Genomic DNA, 15,680 nt, shown 5'->3' on the forward strand with positions numbered 1-15,680 from the left:
GGATTGTTACTGTTATCATTGCATCACTACTGTTACCTTACGTTTACATAACACTTTACAAATTTTCAACCATTTTTCATCTCTGCCATCTCATTCTACCATCAGAGCACCTACATGGATACAGAGATAGAAGGTTCCAGCTTACAGTAACCATGAGCCTGGTTTTTCAACTATAAAATGAGAGGATAATCACCAAGGCTCCTTTTGGCTCTAAAAACTCATTTCTATTTTACAAGAAAGAAATTTGAGGCAAAGAGATATTAACTGACTTGCCTTAGGTCATAGACAAGTTACTAGCAGTTAGGATTAAAACCTAGGTCTCCCAGATTAATTTGCATTTCAAAGATATAATAATAATAATTTCCCTAGACTCTCCCTGTATCTAAATTTCTTCTTGGAATTGTAAGCAGATACTTAGGAAGGTAATTCACTTGGGGACCATTTAGAATATTACAGATACATTCCAATGACTAGAAGCACCTAACTCATTACTAGGGAGAGAGGGAGTGGAGATATATATCTTTTGTGAACAACATTAACACAGGTAATGGTAATACCAGTAATAATAAAGGAGAAAGAATTACCTGGGCAAGCAGACCTGGTTGGATCTGAAGAGGCTGAGCTCCTGGGGCTTGAGTGACGATGGGAACTGCATTTTCCATTCGCACCGAGTAGCCAGCGTGCTTAGAGGGAGAGGCCTGCAAGCCTGTTCCAGACAGTGTGAGGGAGAGAAGGGTTAGCTGAGACGCTGTGAACAGCTGGATGAAGAGAACCTTCCTGGGCAGTTATGTCAACTTTCTGCTTCCCTTTGCACTGGTCACCGACAACAACCAGGTATTGCCTGGTCCTTGGAAGTCTCCCCTTTGGCTTCTAACAAATTAAAAAACAAAACTCCTCCTGAAATCTTGAATGTCTTCAAAGGCTAGAAGGTCAAATTAAGGAGGCTGTAAGGCCAAAAGTAGGACAGTTATGCTGGCAGATTACAACAGGAAAACAAGGGCTTCTGACCATCAAGATGTACCTGTGTATGTCAAAATGAGGGGTGTTGGGGAGATGTATGAACCCATTTGGAATTGCATTGACTGTAACCACACAGTTTACACCATGAGGCTTGCAAAAATAAATTCTTAAGCTTTCTGGGTAAATTGTAACAAAGTACACAGTCTAGCTTCTTAGAGTCTACAGGAGAGGAGTGCTGGGGTCATGGCCAAAGAATTGTTTTGAGGAGGGGTCCCAGGGAAGTACTTTTCAGACTGATTGATATTCTTCATGGGAGCTGGGACTATGTCGGCTGTCAGAGATTGGCAGTTTTCTACAGATAACCCACACAGAGGATATTTCATGCGAGGAAAAGCAAGAGCTGACATCAGCATAACAATGAAAGCACAAACAATGTACTTATTTACAGACAGCTGGCCAGGGACACAGTCCCCGGCAGGTGTGAGAGTCACAAAGGATTGACTTGGTGCTGAGGCATAAGCCCTATTGTTTCTAGGTTGGCCACAGTAGGAGAGGAGCCCTCTAGTTCAGTGATACCAGCGCTCTCACTGGAAGAAATGAGGAGGGCCTTTCTCCATGAAAATGAGCGTGACAGAAAACTGCAGGTGCCGGAGCCCCAGAGGCCGTTCTGTAAGAAGCAGGTGAGAGGCTGTGGCTGCTCAACCTTACCTTGGAAGCCGGGGGGACACACGATGAGAGCTTGCTGGAACGGGTCAGGCCGGGCACAAATCTGGGCTGTTCCTGTCTGCAGGGGCATGCTCCGCTGGGCCACTGCAGCCATGGATGCCGCTGAGGGCTGGTAGAGTGTAGATGGGTAGTTTAGTATGGAGACTTCGGGATTGGCTAAGGAAATAGTGGCACTGGTAGAGGAGGGAGCCTAAAGGAGTGATGGGGATTAAACAAAAATAAACAAAAATAAAAAATGAGGGAGGTGGCATGTTGGGAGACACGAATCTAAATCAAATAAATGAACTCAAAGAAGAACAAACAAACAAAAACTAAGAGCAGAAAGGCAAAAGCAGAGAGGAGTGGAAACACGATTGAAAGTCGCAGGGAAAAGCAGGTCCCTGAAAACATGGGAGACAGTCACCTTGGTGTTCACATTCAGACTTGCTCCTGGCATTTGTGAGGCCCGGACAAGAGGACACACGGATGCCTGCTACCATGTCTAAATGCTGAAAAGGCTAAAAATTAGGCTAGAAAACTGTTTAATAAAATGTTCTGCCTTTTCATTTTGACAAATACACCTTCCCAATAACCGGGAAGACCAGGCGTGAGTTGAGGACTATGGGATTCCTTGGGTTCTGTGCTGACACATGGTGACAGGGAGAGAGCTGGACCTTGCCCTCCTTCTCTCTGCCCAAGCCCCATTCCATCCCACAACACGATGAGCTCTGGGTGCCTGGACCTGCCAGCCTGCATGTCCAAGCTCTGCTCACACTCCCCTCGGGCCTGGTGGGTGCAGTCCACATGTGGGAGGACAAATCCAGGGGGAGGCTCTTCCAGGCCCTAAAGGACTATGGTCTCAGTACCCAGAGCTTGGCACAGAAGCACATGCAACAGGCGGAGAGCAGGGCCGAGGAGGGGCTCAGGACTATGGGCAGTACTGTTTATAGATGTCCTTAGATGGCTGCAAAGCAGGTTACTGCTTAGAGAAGTACAGGAGATGTATGCAGAGAGGGAGAGGGACATGCTGAGCCTGGGGCTTTGTGTCTGCATCCCATGCATTCATGTTGGTATGCAGTGACAAAGCCTGGCAGATAGAAAAGATGCTGGTGTGTCCAGATAACTGAAATGGAGGTGGCTTTGACAAACACAAGCCATTGACATTATGTCCTCTCGCCTTTCTTTTTCAGAAAAAGACATCACTTGAGACTGAACTTGCATGAAAAATGAGGCTGTATAAGGAAAATAAATTCCAACTTTGGAATTCTCCAGTTTCCCCTATCTTAGCCTTCATACTGATCCTTTAGCAAGATAGGTGGTTACCAGTGGTTTCACATTCAGCACTGTCTACAAGAGGTTTTGCCTCTAGAAGTTACAAGGACCAGGGAATACATAGGAAGAAACCACGAAGATATCTTGGACACAAATAGAATTTCAAGTAGGGTGTGTACGGATGTCACATTTGATAAAAAGACAAAGTCTTATTTTACATATGTTTTCTATACTTAGATTTTGTGCTAAATTTCATTGCAAAGCAAATTGATTTGTTTGAAAATAATCACGAAATTGAGTGGCACAGATGTCTGATTTTAAGCCACATATTTTAAAGTGGGTGTGCTTTTGCAGCATCGCATAGTCTGCTTGGGACACGTGTGTACATATGTGGGCATCAGTGTCTGTGTTTTGTCAGATGACATGACTTGTATTTCCTGTTTTCTCCATATTGTGATCTCTTCCGGAGGCTTCTTCCCCCTCAACCCTCCACATTCCCCATGGTCTGCTCATATCTAGACTCCCCCCAGCCCTTAGCCCCTGTGGGTGTCCCTGCTGGGGGTCCTGGCACCTGTATCCTCTAGGTTCCCAAACTTGTGCTCGGTGGTTCCACTTTCTTGCCAGCCACTGCTCCTGCTGCTGCTTCCTTCCTGATGTCCCTGGAATCCACTGACTCTTTTCAGTTGTGACTTCCTGGTGCCTGGGACCTATAAGGCCCTGACTAGAAACGTTCTGGTCTCTACTTCCCTTCCAGCCTTCTTGAGCACAGAGGGTAGATCATTCTTTCCAAAAGACACCTTTGTGCATGTCAGCACCCCTGCTCCAAAATCCCAATTACAGCTTGATGAACATGGTATGCGCCTGGTCTAGTGCCCTGTTTTCCCTGGTTTGGCCAACCTTACCTTCTAGACTTATCTCCCTCTGCTCTCCACTCTTCTGACACCAAGATTAGTTTACTCATTGTTTTCCAAGCATACTGTGAGCACAGGCCTTTCCCTTCATACAAGCTCTCTGACCCATAGCATTCTCTCCAAGCCTTTGGGCTTTAAGGCCTAGCCTGGGTCCTACATGCCCCATTGTGAAACCCTTTCAGACACCATTAATGGAAATGAATTGCTCCTTCCTTTGCTATCACACAGTACAATACAGCCTTCTAGCCCAGCTCCTGTTACAATCTGCCTTACAGTACAGTTGGTCTTTCCAGCCTAAAGTCTCCTGGGAGGGAGGGGCTGTGTCTTAGTGGTGTTTTCCTCCAGCCTGCAGTGGTCTCTCCTTCCTCTCGATTCTGTAACACATAATCTGTTTGTCTACCTGGCCCCTAGTGCATGCTATTCTGCATTTTGATTAAACTATTTTTGCTTACACCCTGTCTCACCATGGAGACCATGAGCTCCTTGAGAGGCTGAATCTTCCAGCTCTGTAGACTCAAGGACAAATGGCACTTGTGTCCTGATATGGACCCAGTCTCCAGTGTGACCATCAGACATGCATAAGGTTTTCCCCTAGTTTCTAACCCTGCTTAAGGACCAGTTGAAGAAGCCCATGTGAGGGCAACAAAAAGTTTTCTACTTCTGTATATCCTCCTTTAGCTCTCAGAAAGGTAGCTAGCCTATCACTTGCCAGAGAGGAGCACACAGAGAACTGGGAAGAGCTCTTGCAGCTGACAGATAGTAATAACAAGAAAAAACAAGTTAAAAAAAATCAGAGACTGGGGTCTTGCTATGTTGCCCAGGCTGGACTTGAACTCCTGACTCAAGTGGTCCTCCCACTTCAGCCTTCCAAATAGCTAGGATTACAGGTGTGCACCACTGTGCCTAGTGAAAAAGCAAGTTTATTGATGACACAGGTTTTCCAAAAATGGAAGAAGTGATTCCTGGAAGCAGTTGTAGTAGACGTTCAAATGGTTCCAGAAGGAAGGGGTTTGAGCTTGGTCTATAAACTCAAATTCAAATTCTTGGTAGAAGGCTAGGTCCAAATAATAGAATTCCACGGAAATGTTAGAGAAGTTGCTGATCCACATGATAAACAAGGAATAGCTGAGAGAAGACTTATTATTCAATATGTTACCAACTGGGTAACCTGAAAGTTTTAGAAAGTAGAGGAAGTCAGCTGCCTTGAGACTTAACGGGTTATGAATTATTGACCCAGCTTCCTTGAGACCTAAAGGATTGTAGATTCATGATCATTTGGGAAATGGTTCTTTGGTTAGTCTACTGGATATATGTTAAAGGCAGCAAGAGATTCTTTAAGTAGTTTAATGTCCTTCAACTTCTAACATAAAACTATGCATATATTTTATTGCTTCTAAATATCTAAATGGGCAAACAGCTCCAAGGAGCTCATGTAGAAAGCTAGCTACTAGAACCAGCAATGAACAGAAGAAGTCTTGTTGGATTTAAAGAGCAGACATCACCTAGGAAAGGCATTTGGGGACCTCCATAAGACTTACTTAAGACTTACTTATGCTGCTGTGTATGTATATTTTAAGAGTCCAGACTCTGAAGCCAGATTGCTGGCTGCAAAGCCTAAGCCCACCTCTCATGAACAAGCAAGGGCCTTGGGTAAGAGAATTAATCACTCGGTGCCTCAGTTTCCTCCTCTAAAATGGAAATGATAATAATAAAACCTATCTCACAACGTTGCTGGGAGGATTAAGAGTTATGGTGCGCTTAGTAAAGCCTGGCACATAATAAGTGTTAGCTATTAGTAATGATGTTATTTAATAACAACAGTATCAGTGGAGGGAAAGCATGCCTTAGTGCTTAAGGCTAGGTGTGTCCTGAATAATTTTTTTTCCTGATGTATTCAAAAGTAGGGAGTAGTAGAATCCAATGCAAGAGAACAGAAATCCTGTTCTTGGACCCTTTGCTTTTGTGGGATGTCATTTTCCCTTACCCATGACTCTGGCCCAAGCATCACACTAAGTTACCAGCTACTCCTACTTCACCCCAGTCCCAAGCCAGATCTGGATGGTCTCAGTGCCGTGGAGAAGACGGGTGTTCTTATTTGACAACTGCCTTTTGATGAGCAACCCTTTTAGTTTTGCAGTCTTTGCGACACCCTTTGGAGTGGATATGCTGGCTGTCATACCACCAGCAAGATGGCGGTGGCCCCCTACCCCCCGTCTGGTCAGGGACCACAGTTCTCCAGCCTGGCAGAAAGACATCCACGGGAAGGGCAGCCTGCTGGGGAGACTCCACCTGACATGACACCTGCATTGGAGGGGTGCTCCTTCCTCCTGTTTCACAGATGCCTTTGATACCTGATGGGGCAGATGGCAGATGGGGACAGGTAGTTTGAGGTTAGGGAGTTAAGACCAGGTGTCTCATGAGGGCTGGTGGGAGAAACAAATGTCTTCAAGGAGGCAATGAACAAAACCATGCTGATTTTTGTCAAGAAGCTCACAGGTCTGGCTATGGATGCCTTAGCCTTAGGGCTGGGCAAGGTTAGTTTTCGGACTCTCAACAGCTCTTTCACCCTAAGGAGAGCTTCAAGAGTGCAAACGGCCCCCAGAGGGCAGCAGATACCAGGTGGTGTCTCCCAGAATTTGGGCAAAGGGAGACGGCAGGCTGGGAAGAAAAGCTAGGCCTGAGCAGGCCAATGTGCCACAAGGATGGCCTAGGGGAAAAGGGTGGGAAGGGGAGCAGCTGAAAAGCAGGGGGCAGTGACTCTTCAGTGACAGGAGGGACCTTTCAAAAAGAATGGACATAAGGTATTCACATTTCAGGTACACACACATCCACACAGAAGTCTTTTCATTCCAGATTGATATTAAGACCAAAAATCTGGGGGCCCTTCTTTGGGGGAACCAGGAAGATTGAAAGATGGGAGTAGGAGTTACAGTTTCTTAGACACTAGAGGCAGTCTCAGCTCAGACTTGGAGATTATTCATTCAATAAATATTGCCTGGGTGTCATCCAAGTTTCAAGCAGTATGTTAGCTGCTCCTTCTGCCAATTTCCTGGAAATCTGTGGGAAGAAAACCTTAGCTTCCTGATCCCATTTAGTTCCAGCTGCTGGGATTCTGGTGACAGGCTGATGAACTGATATTCTCCATGACTCGGAGAAAGGACAGGGTTTATCTGTCCCAAAAGGAGATCAGGTAGATCCAGCCATGTGGGGATGAGGGGAAGGGTCTGAACTGGGTGATTCCCTGAGTCCTTCCCAGTTCTAGAATCTTTATTTTTTTTAGATTAAATCCATGTTTCCATGATCTTTTTCTTTGTTTTTTGAGACGGGGTCTCACTCTGTCCCCTAGGCTGGAGTGCAATGACATAATCATAGTTCACTGTAGCCCTGAAGTCCTGGGCTCAAGCAATTCTCTCACCTCTGCCTCCTGAGTAGCTGAGACTATAGGCATGCACCACCATACCCAGCTAATTTTTTGTATTTTCTGTAGAGATGGGGTCTCACTGTGTTGCCCAGGCTACTCTTGAACTTCCTGGCTTTAAGTGATCCTCCCACCCTGGACTCCCAAAGTGCTGGGGTTATAGGCATGAGCCACTGTGCCTGGCCAGTTCTGGAATTCTTTACCAGGCACATATCAGGCATAAAAGGATCATAGCACCCCCTTCCCCCTATTCCCAAATCAGGACAGAGGAAAGCAGTAAGGGGAACCTTCTCAGAGAGAATGGCCCTCACCAGTCCTTTCTGGGACCTGTCAATGGGGCCAGAAGTCAACATAAAATGTGCCTGGGTCCCTCAAAGGAAATAACCTTGGATGCAAATACTTTGTTTAGTTGTTGAATATGACAGCAGGAATTTTGCCTCCTGACTAGGTATGATGGAAAATACAAGTCCTGAGGCTCACACTGTGCAGCCCCGCCTCTCCTTCCCTTCTGTTTCCCACTTACCTGGTTGTGGACAGTGGTCAGCTGGTTGTTAAAGGTCATGGTCAGGTTGGTGGACGTGCTGGGGGCCACGTGTGTGATGAAAGGGGTTTTGCTCTGGTTCACCGTGTCATACATATTCACCCGACGCTTGCAGATCTCCATGTTCTGGAAACATGATTTGACGCTGTTCATGCAAAAGGCAGAGGCATATTGAGACATAAGGGGAGGGGAAGAGGGTAACATGGGATGAAGGGGAGAAAACAAAGAAAAGGAGAGAAGGGTTAATTCAGTAAACAGGACAAGCAGGGAAACTAAACTTTAGGTCTAAGTTTCTTGGATTGCTTGTGCAAAGCCTGTGCATTTGCAACAGGCACGGTTATTCAGATGAATTTTCTCCAATGCCCTACTACCCTTTCTCCATATAGGTTCTATATATCACAACAAAACTGACTGCTCACACTGCATTCTCACATCAGGTCCACCTGCAGCATCACTGCTCATTCTCAACTCTCAGCCTGGTTTCTGGCCCATAAACCAATGTATAAGCTCTCTGAATGGGAACATTAACTAGTCACTTATAACCCGCCTCCACCTTTCCCAAAGACAACCCTTGTAGTCACCTGCTTCAGCTACCCTGGGTCACCAGCACCACCTAGGGGACGGCCAAGGAACTCTCCAACCCAGTATGGTGACCCTATTGCCACACTTTCTCCCACAGGGGTTGTGCAGGTAGGTAATGGAAACAGTAATAATACTAATAATTAATAATAGTGGTTAACATTTATTAGTGTCCTAATAATAATACTCTGCAACCTCTCACTCGGTCCGGCGACATCCATAAGACGGAGACATGATTCTCGTCCCTACTTCATGAGTAAGGCTGAAGCTTAGGGAGGTAGGGAGTTTGCCAAGGATAGGTAATCACTGGCTACCTTCGTGTATACACATACGTCCTCTTTCACCAACTTCAGCCTTCATTTTCTTGTCTAAGTCTTGTCCAGTTACATGAAATAGAAATTTTCTCCTTTTCTTCCCCCATTGCATCTGTGTAGCAAAACAAAACCCCAACTACAAAAGTAAAGTATAAAAGTGGTGCTGAAACCAGCATCAGGGAAAAGGAAAGCCACAAGTGGCTTCAGCCACCCAAATTCTTGAAAATCGACCAAAAAGTGTCCTTCAGAATTTATACAGCGCTTCTCATTCATTTCTTGTAGTTACACTTACTTTTCCTCAAATGCTAATATTCAAGATAATAAAATCCCTTTTAGTCTGGGTGGGGTGGCTCACGCCTTAATCCCAGCACTTTGGGAGGTCGAGGTGGGTGGAGTCCAAGAGCTCAAGACCAGCTTGGACAACATAGGGAGATCCTATTCTCTACAAAAAAAATATAAAAATTAGCTGGGTGTGGTGGCACGTGCGCATGGTCCCAGCTACTTAGGAGGTTGAGGTCGGAGAATCACTTGAGCCTGTGAGGTCGAGGCTACAGTGAGTCATGATTAGGCCTCTATATTCCAGTCTGGGTGACAGGGCGAGACCCTGTCTCAGAAAAAAAAAAAAAAAAAAAATTAAAAGAAAAAGAAAAAAAACTCACTTAATTTTCAACTCAAAATGTCTATTTTAATTATAAAAAATGTAATAACTGAATGAGTAAAATAAAAGTTTTCTACTATTTTAGGACTACAAACGTGTACTACTTCAGTACTCTGTGGGTATGCTATCTTTGGGGCTAAGCAGGTGTCTGTGGGCTATTCCCAAACATCCTGTGAAAAATGCATTCCAAGTTTCAAATGACTGACTGAGACGCGACTTAGAGAGTCCTACTTCTTTCTAAGATTCTGACCACTTACACTGGCTGCGTCATGCACACGACATAACCATTTATGGACTGATGATGCTGAAGAGAAAAGAAAACATATTCTGCTGTATCTAATAGGTAAAAATACTCCTAATAATGCTGTTAATGCCAGTGTGTTTTCAGCTCCTACTAAGTACCAAGGTCTTGTGCGTGGAGGCTGTAGCATAAAACCAATGCATTTTATATTCTTTTTGGAATGGGCTTAAAGCATTTGGTTTCGTGACAATTCAACACAAAATTTTCATACTCCTTCAGAATTTTCCAACTGAAATATTTCAAGTTTTGGGTTTTAGGAAAGGGCAAGTCCTTTCACTTTAGGTTTATAAGAAGATTGGTTTTTTAAAAATTGTGCACTGGAATCCTGGTATGGAGAAAGGAGCAGGGTCTCTTTCACCTAGTAATCCAGTAGCTGTGGCTCAGCTCCCAGGGCGGGGGCACTACAGCTGCATGGGCCTGGAGGTTTATCCTTGCCCTGGAGTTCTTCAAGGTTTTCCCAGCAAGTTCTAGAGAACTTTAGGGATCAGGCCTACTTTCAGGCAAGCCTAGGTGTGTTCAGAGACCCACCTTTCCTTCTTAGGCTAATTTCTGAGTTCTGACTTGTCAGTGCCCCTCTTGGGTCCCAGATGAAGTTCTGAATTGGTTGCTGATGCTCACGGTCTCCATGTGACCAAGCTGTGAAACACTCTACTGATTCTTCCTTACAGAACCCACAGGTGGAAGGACTCTGAGGTCATTAAAGCCCCAGGCTTTATGGGGGTGACTATCTGACTGTTTTGGTGCAGACGGCTAAGAGGACCTCTGTAGAGGGCACCCCTATCCTCAGTCTCCTATCCGTAGCTGTTTCTCAGTCATCCCATTTTACCCGTGATATCAAAAGACTGAAATCATGGGAGCCCTATCCAGTAAATTGCCAAGTCTGCCTTTCTTCTTCTTGTGGTACAGACGGACAGCTCTGTGGCTGACCCCTATGGCACTCAGAAACAGGACAAATCCAGGCCAGGCACGGTGGCTCACGCCTGTAATCCCAGCACTCTGGGAGGCCGAGGCGGGCAGATCATCTGAGGTCAGGAGCTCGAGACCAGCCTGGCCAACATGGGGAAACCCTGTCTCTATTAAAAATACAAAAATTAGTCGGGTGTGGTGCGTGTGCCTGTAGTTCCAGCTACTCGGGAGGCTGAGGCAGGAGAATCGCTTGAACCTGGGAGATGGAGGCTGCAGTGACGCAGTGAGCAAAGATCGTACTGCTGCACTCCAACCTGTGCAACAGAGTGAGACTCTACTTCAAAAAAAAAAAAAAAAAGAAAGAAAAAAAAGGACAAATCCCGTAACAAGAGTAGGGGAGGGATGGGTCCAGATTCCTTTGTACCGGAGTTCAGTTGTTTCAAGCATGGTTTTACATTAAAGAGGCACTATCTGTTTGTTGCAATGCCATTTGACTTGCTTCACTGATAGTAAGGCACAGAAATGAAATGGAGGCCCCACTATCCATGGTGGTACCACCCACTCACTTCCTGTAGGCCAGAAAGGGGCGGGTCCAGCCTTGAGACCCAGCTCCCTCTGACTCTGGAGACAGCAGGGCCCGCCATGATACGCACAATTCTCACATCTCCAGGCTCTTCTCACAGGATTCCCTTCCCCTCCTGATCCTTATAGAATCTGTTGCTCTCTTGAGCACACCCCTTTTCCCTGCAGACGTAGGATGTGATTATTTATTCTTTTACATCCCAAGTACCTCAGGGTTGAGAGGCTGAAGTGAGACCCTCCATTACCTTCCCATCCACCAACGGCTTCCTATTTTTTTTTTTTTTTTTGACGGAGTCTCGCTCTGTCGCCCAGGCTGGAGTGCAGTGGCACTATCTCAGCTCACTGCAACCTCCGCCTCCTGGGTTCAAGCGATTCTTGTGCTTCAGCCTCCCAAGTAGCTGGGATTACAGAAGTGCGCCACCACGCTTGGCTAATTTTTGTATTTTTAGTAGAGATGGGGTTTTACCATGTTGGCCAGGCTGGTCTCAAGCTCCTGACCTCAGCTGATCCGCCCTCCTTGGCTTCCCAAAGTGCTGGGATTACAGGTGTGAGCCACTGCAACCGGCCATGACTTCGTTTCCTCTCCCCTTCGTTCACTGAGGCCTTTGCCACTGGCTGGACCTTCCTCTCCAAGCCATTCCCTGCCTGTCTAGGAAGGCTTCAGAAGTCACAGGTCCCTTTTTAAATACCCTGGCTTCCCGCTTACTTCTCATGTCCAGTGACTGTTGTTCTCAACCCAGTACAGCCACTCATTCCCTGGACCGTCAAACCTGAAATTGCTCCACCTCCAGAAACTACAAGTTCAAGCATCCTGTTTTCTCAGCCACATTCTTCCTCCATCCGGCTCATTCCACTATGACTATGATAATCCTTCTCTGCATTGACCAGAACACCACGTTTACTTGGATCCCCTCCCATCTTCACTTCCTTTCCCTTTGGGCAAAGTCTCCAATAGCCATCATTCTGGATTACAGTTACTCTCTGGCTAGCCTCATCAGCTTCCTTGTCAATCTGTCTTCTTCTCTTATCAGCCTGGCAAAAATTCCACCTGGACAAACCTAGATCAGAAGACTCATCTGTCTTCTCTATGCCTTCACCTGGGGAGATGAGTTACACTATAAACGATTCATGTCGAACCTCAGGGCTCAACAATTCCACCGTATTTCTCTTGTCAGTTTGCTCTGCCACCTTCTGCTCCAGCTACCTAAACTTTCTACCCTTCTTAAACCACCCTCCACCTCGTTCTCAACAGATAACCTCATTGCCTACTTCTGAGAAGCAGAAGCTGTCTGACAGGACTCCCTCAACTTTTCTCCACGAGACCAGCACACACGCTGACATCCACATGCCCCTCGTCCATCTATCCTTCCAATGACACTGGCCCATCCCTGTGCTCTGAACCCTGTCTTAAAAACAATCCCCTTGACCCCTCCCCAGTCACCCCTCTATTTCTTCTCTTGCATAGCCTCACTTCATGAAAGGTTGCTATTTCTTCACCTCTCACTTGGTCTTTCAACCTGCTAAACTGGTTTCTGCTTTTACCACTCCACTGAATGGCTGCCACTGCGTTACTGACAACTTGTGAGTTGTTAAACCGAATGGACATTTTTTTCCAGACTCATTTGACTTGTGTGGCAGCAGACAGATCTTTGCTCAACGCAGATCTAACCAGCTATTCCCTTGCTGAAGAATCATTTAATGAGTTCCCATTGCTTTTTGGATCAAGATTAAAAACCTTAACATGTACGGCCTGCCCTGGCTGACTGGATGCCTCACTGTCTCACCTACTGCCTTCTGGGATGGGTGCATGGTCCTGCCCATGGGGGAGTGTCCTGTCCATACAGGCAATGCCCTGCCTGCTCATGCCCATCCTCTTCCTCATCCTTCACAGGCCACTTCCTGGGAGTCTTCCTGGTTTGCCCCAAAATGAGGCTCCCCTGTGGGTATGCTCTCATCACACCTGATACTTGTCCTCATAGCAGCCTGGTGATTTGGGCATCACTTGTTTTATACCATCCTCTCTCTTAGGGACTGCAAGCTCCAGTGGGCAGGACCGTCTGCTCTGCTCACCACTGTACCCCGGCACACAGCACGCTGAAGAAATGAATGAACAAATCCAAACCCAAACTAGACTGGGTCCACTCTGGGATGGTTCTGGGAGCAATCTTTGGCCCTGAGACTAGTTTTGCGCTACAGAGACTACCATTTCGGGCACCTCTCTTCCTGCACAGATACCCAGAGTCAGGTTCATCCAGCTCTGTGCTCTCCTCTTCCCTCCTTTTCAGTGTGAAGCCAACTGCAGGCCAGGGACCCAGTCCAGCCACTGCCCACTTTCTTTCTTTCTTTTTGAGATGGAGTCTCGCTCTGTCGCCCAGGCTGGAGTGCAATGGCGTGATCTCGGCTCACTGCAACCTCTGCTTCCCAGGTTCAAGCAATTCTCCTGCTTCAGCCTCCCAAATAGCTGGGATTACAGGTGCGCCCCACCACACCCAGCTGATTTTTGTATTTTTAGTAGAGACAGGGTTTCACCATATTGGCCAGGCTGGTCTCGAACTCCTGACCTCAGGTGATCCACCTGCCTTGGCCTCCCAAAGTGCTAGGATTACAGGCATGAGACACCACGCCCAGCCCTGCCCACTTTCATAAATGTTTCATTAGAATGCAGCCTCACTCATCTGTTTATGTATTGCATCTGTGGCTGCTTTCAGCTACAGTGACAGCTAAGTAGTTGTTACCAAGACCTTATGGCCGCAAAACCTAAAATATTTAGTGTCTGGGCCTTTAAAGTTTGCTGATCCCTGGTATGAAGCATCAACAGGACACCTACTGTGTGCTGTGGGGAAAATCGAGTAAGTGTGTCATGGTGACAAAGGGATGGTTCAGGGTTTCGATTGGAGTGATTCTCTTGTCAGCGTCAATGGTCAGCATCTTCTTCAACAGGTCAATGAACTCCCGCCGGTCAGCCTTTTCTACCAACATGTCGCTCCCTTCCAAATCTGTCGTCATGTTCACCTGGACGCAAGTAAGGACAGGTTACCAAGGAAGACCCCAGCGTGCCTCCCCTCTCCTGGCTCCCCTTATTTTTTGCCCTGTAACTTCCTCCTGATCTCTCAAGCCCCCTTTCTCAGTTCCCAGGAACTCTGCCCCTATGGGAGGCACCACCCACATGTTGTCATTGCCCACAGGATGTGGCTTTTCTCTCTGCAGGAAAGGCAGAGAGGGGCTGTGCCCCAGGAAGGGGAGAGGGCTGCTGCTGGGACCTGCAAATATATCTGAATGACAGGATGTAAACTGCTCCTGCTTTCATCAGTTAAGTTGAAATGCAGCTTTCATCACTCCTCATTAAAAATAACCACAAGATGAAAAGAGTTCTGGAGACTGGTTGCATAACAATGGGAGTGTTAACACTATTGAACTGTACCCTTAACAAAGGCTAAGATGATAAATTTTATGCTATGTGTGTGTTTGCCACAATTTTTAAAAAAGAGTCACGGCCAAGCAGTAGAAATAAGATACAAAAAAGTCTATGTATGTATGTATGTATGTATGTATGTATGTATGTAACCTTTAGAGGGAAGTGGAAGGGCCTGAGTGTGCCCGTCCTCCACCTACAGCATATCATCCTTCTCATGGGTTCCCCAGTTAGGGCCAGAATTATTTTAGTCCCTGTGTTCAATGGAGTCACCTCTGGCCAAGACAGGCAGGATATCTGAACACAGGATTTTTCTTCCAAGGGTGAGTCTATACTAGGATCGACTTTAAAAGGCTTGTTTTGTGGTGATTTCTGTATTTTCCAGGACATGGTCTGGAAACCAATTTCAGTTTTCTCAGACAATCTAAGCTGCTAATCAACTGACAAGCACACTTTACTCAGAATCATGATTTTTGGTTATAGTCATCTACAGTAAGAGGGGTGTTAAGTGTTTACTGGTGTATAGCTTTGTTTCTCATTGCTTTAAAGAGAAAACTCACTTTGGGTTGCCCTGGTTTCAGACTAATTTTCACACTAAAAATAGCTGAAGTTCTAGAATTTTCTCTGGGGCACAAAGGTGAGAGCCTGCGGTCCCTGCCAGTGAGCTGAGACTGTGTAGCAGATTGAATTGTATCCCTCTAAAAGATACATTAAAGTCCCAGTCCCCAGTAGGTGTGAATGTGACCTTATTTGGAAATAGGGTCTTTGCAGATGTAATCAAATTGAGTTAAGATGAGGTCATACTCGATTAGGGTGGGCCCAGTGACAAGGCAAGGGAGATGTGGACACAGAGGCACAGAGGAGACACAGGACAAAAGCTATGTGAAGAAGGAAGCAGAGATTAGAGGGATGCAGCTACAAGTCAAAGAACGCTGAGGATTGCCAGAGCTGCCAAAAGCTGGGAGACAGACACGGATGCTCTTCCCCTATGGCCTTTACAGTGAACATGGGCCTGCTGAAGCCCAACTTCCAATTTCTGGCCTCCAGAACTGTGGGGGAATGAAAGTCTGTTGTCGTAAGCCATCCAGTTCATGGCACCTTCTAACGGCTGCCCCAGGAAA

At 46.3% G+C, this 15,680-nt stretch overlaps 1 protein-coding gene and 1 long non-coding RNA gene across 5 annotated transcripts in view; one reads left to right on the forward strand and one right to left on the reverse strand.

The window, feature by feature from the left end:
- Nucleotides 1-15,680, reverse strand: part of HIPK2 (homeodomain interacting protein kinase 2) — a 216,168-nt gene that overhangs the window by 51,024 nt on the left and 149,464 nt on the right. For 2 of the 4 annotated variants that reach the window (XM_034965088.3, XM_055115447.1), the window contains exons 6-9: nt 13,975-14,159; nt 7,790-7,952; nt 1,669-1,795; nt 585-706 (exon numbers count right to left, since the gene is read on the reverse strand). In XM_034965088.3, the coding sequence (XP_034820979.1) occupies nt 585-706; nt 1,669-1,795; nt 7,790-7,952; nt 13,975-14,159 (597 nt within the window). Of the gene's footprint in view, nt 1-584; nt 707-1,668; nt 1,877-7,789; nt 7,953-13,974; nt 14,160-15,680 lie in introns of all 4 variants that reach the window. The other 2 variants (XM_034965086.3, XM_055115446.1) reach the window with 1 other exon arrangement.
- On the forward strand, nt 716-2,929 carry LOC134730721 (uncharacterized). Its single transcript, XR_010112657.1, has 2 exons — nt 716-1,640; nt 2,856-2,929. It is a non-coding gene; the product is annotated as an uncharacterized LOC134730721 (long non-coding RNA).

Source organism: Pan paniscus, chromosome 6 (assembly GCF_029289425.2).
Source record: "Pan paniscus chromosome 6, NHGRI_mPanPan1-v2.0_pri, whole genome shotgun sequence".
Classification (NCBI taxonomy): domain Eukaryota; kingdom Metazoa; phylum Chordata; class Mammalia; order Primates; family Hominidae; genus Pan; species Pan paniscus.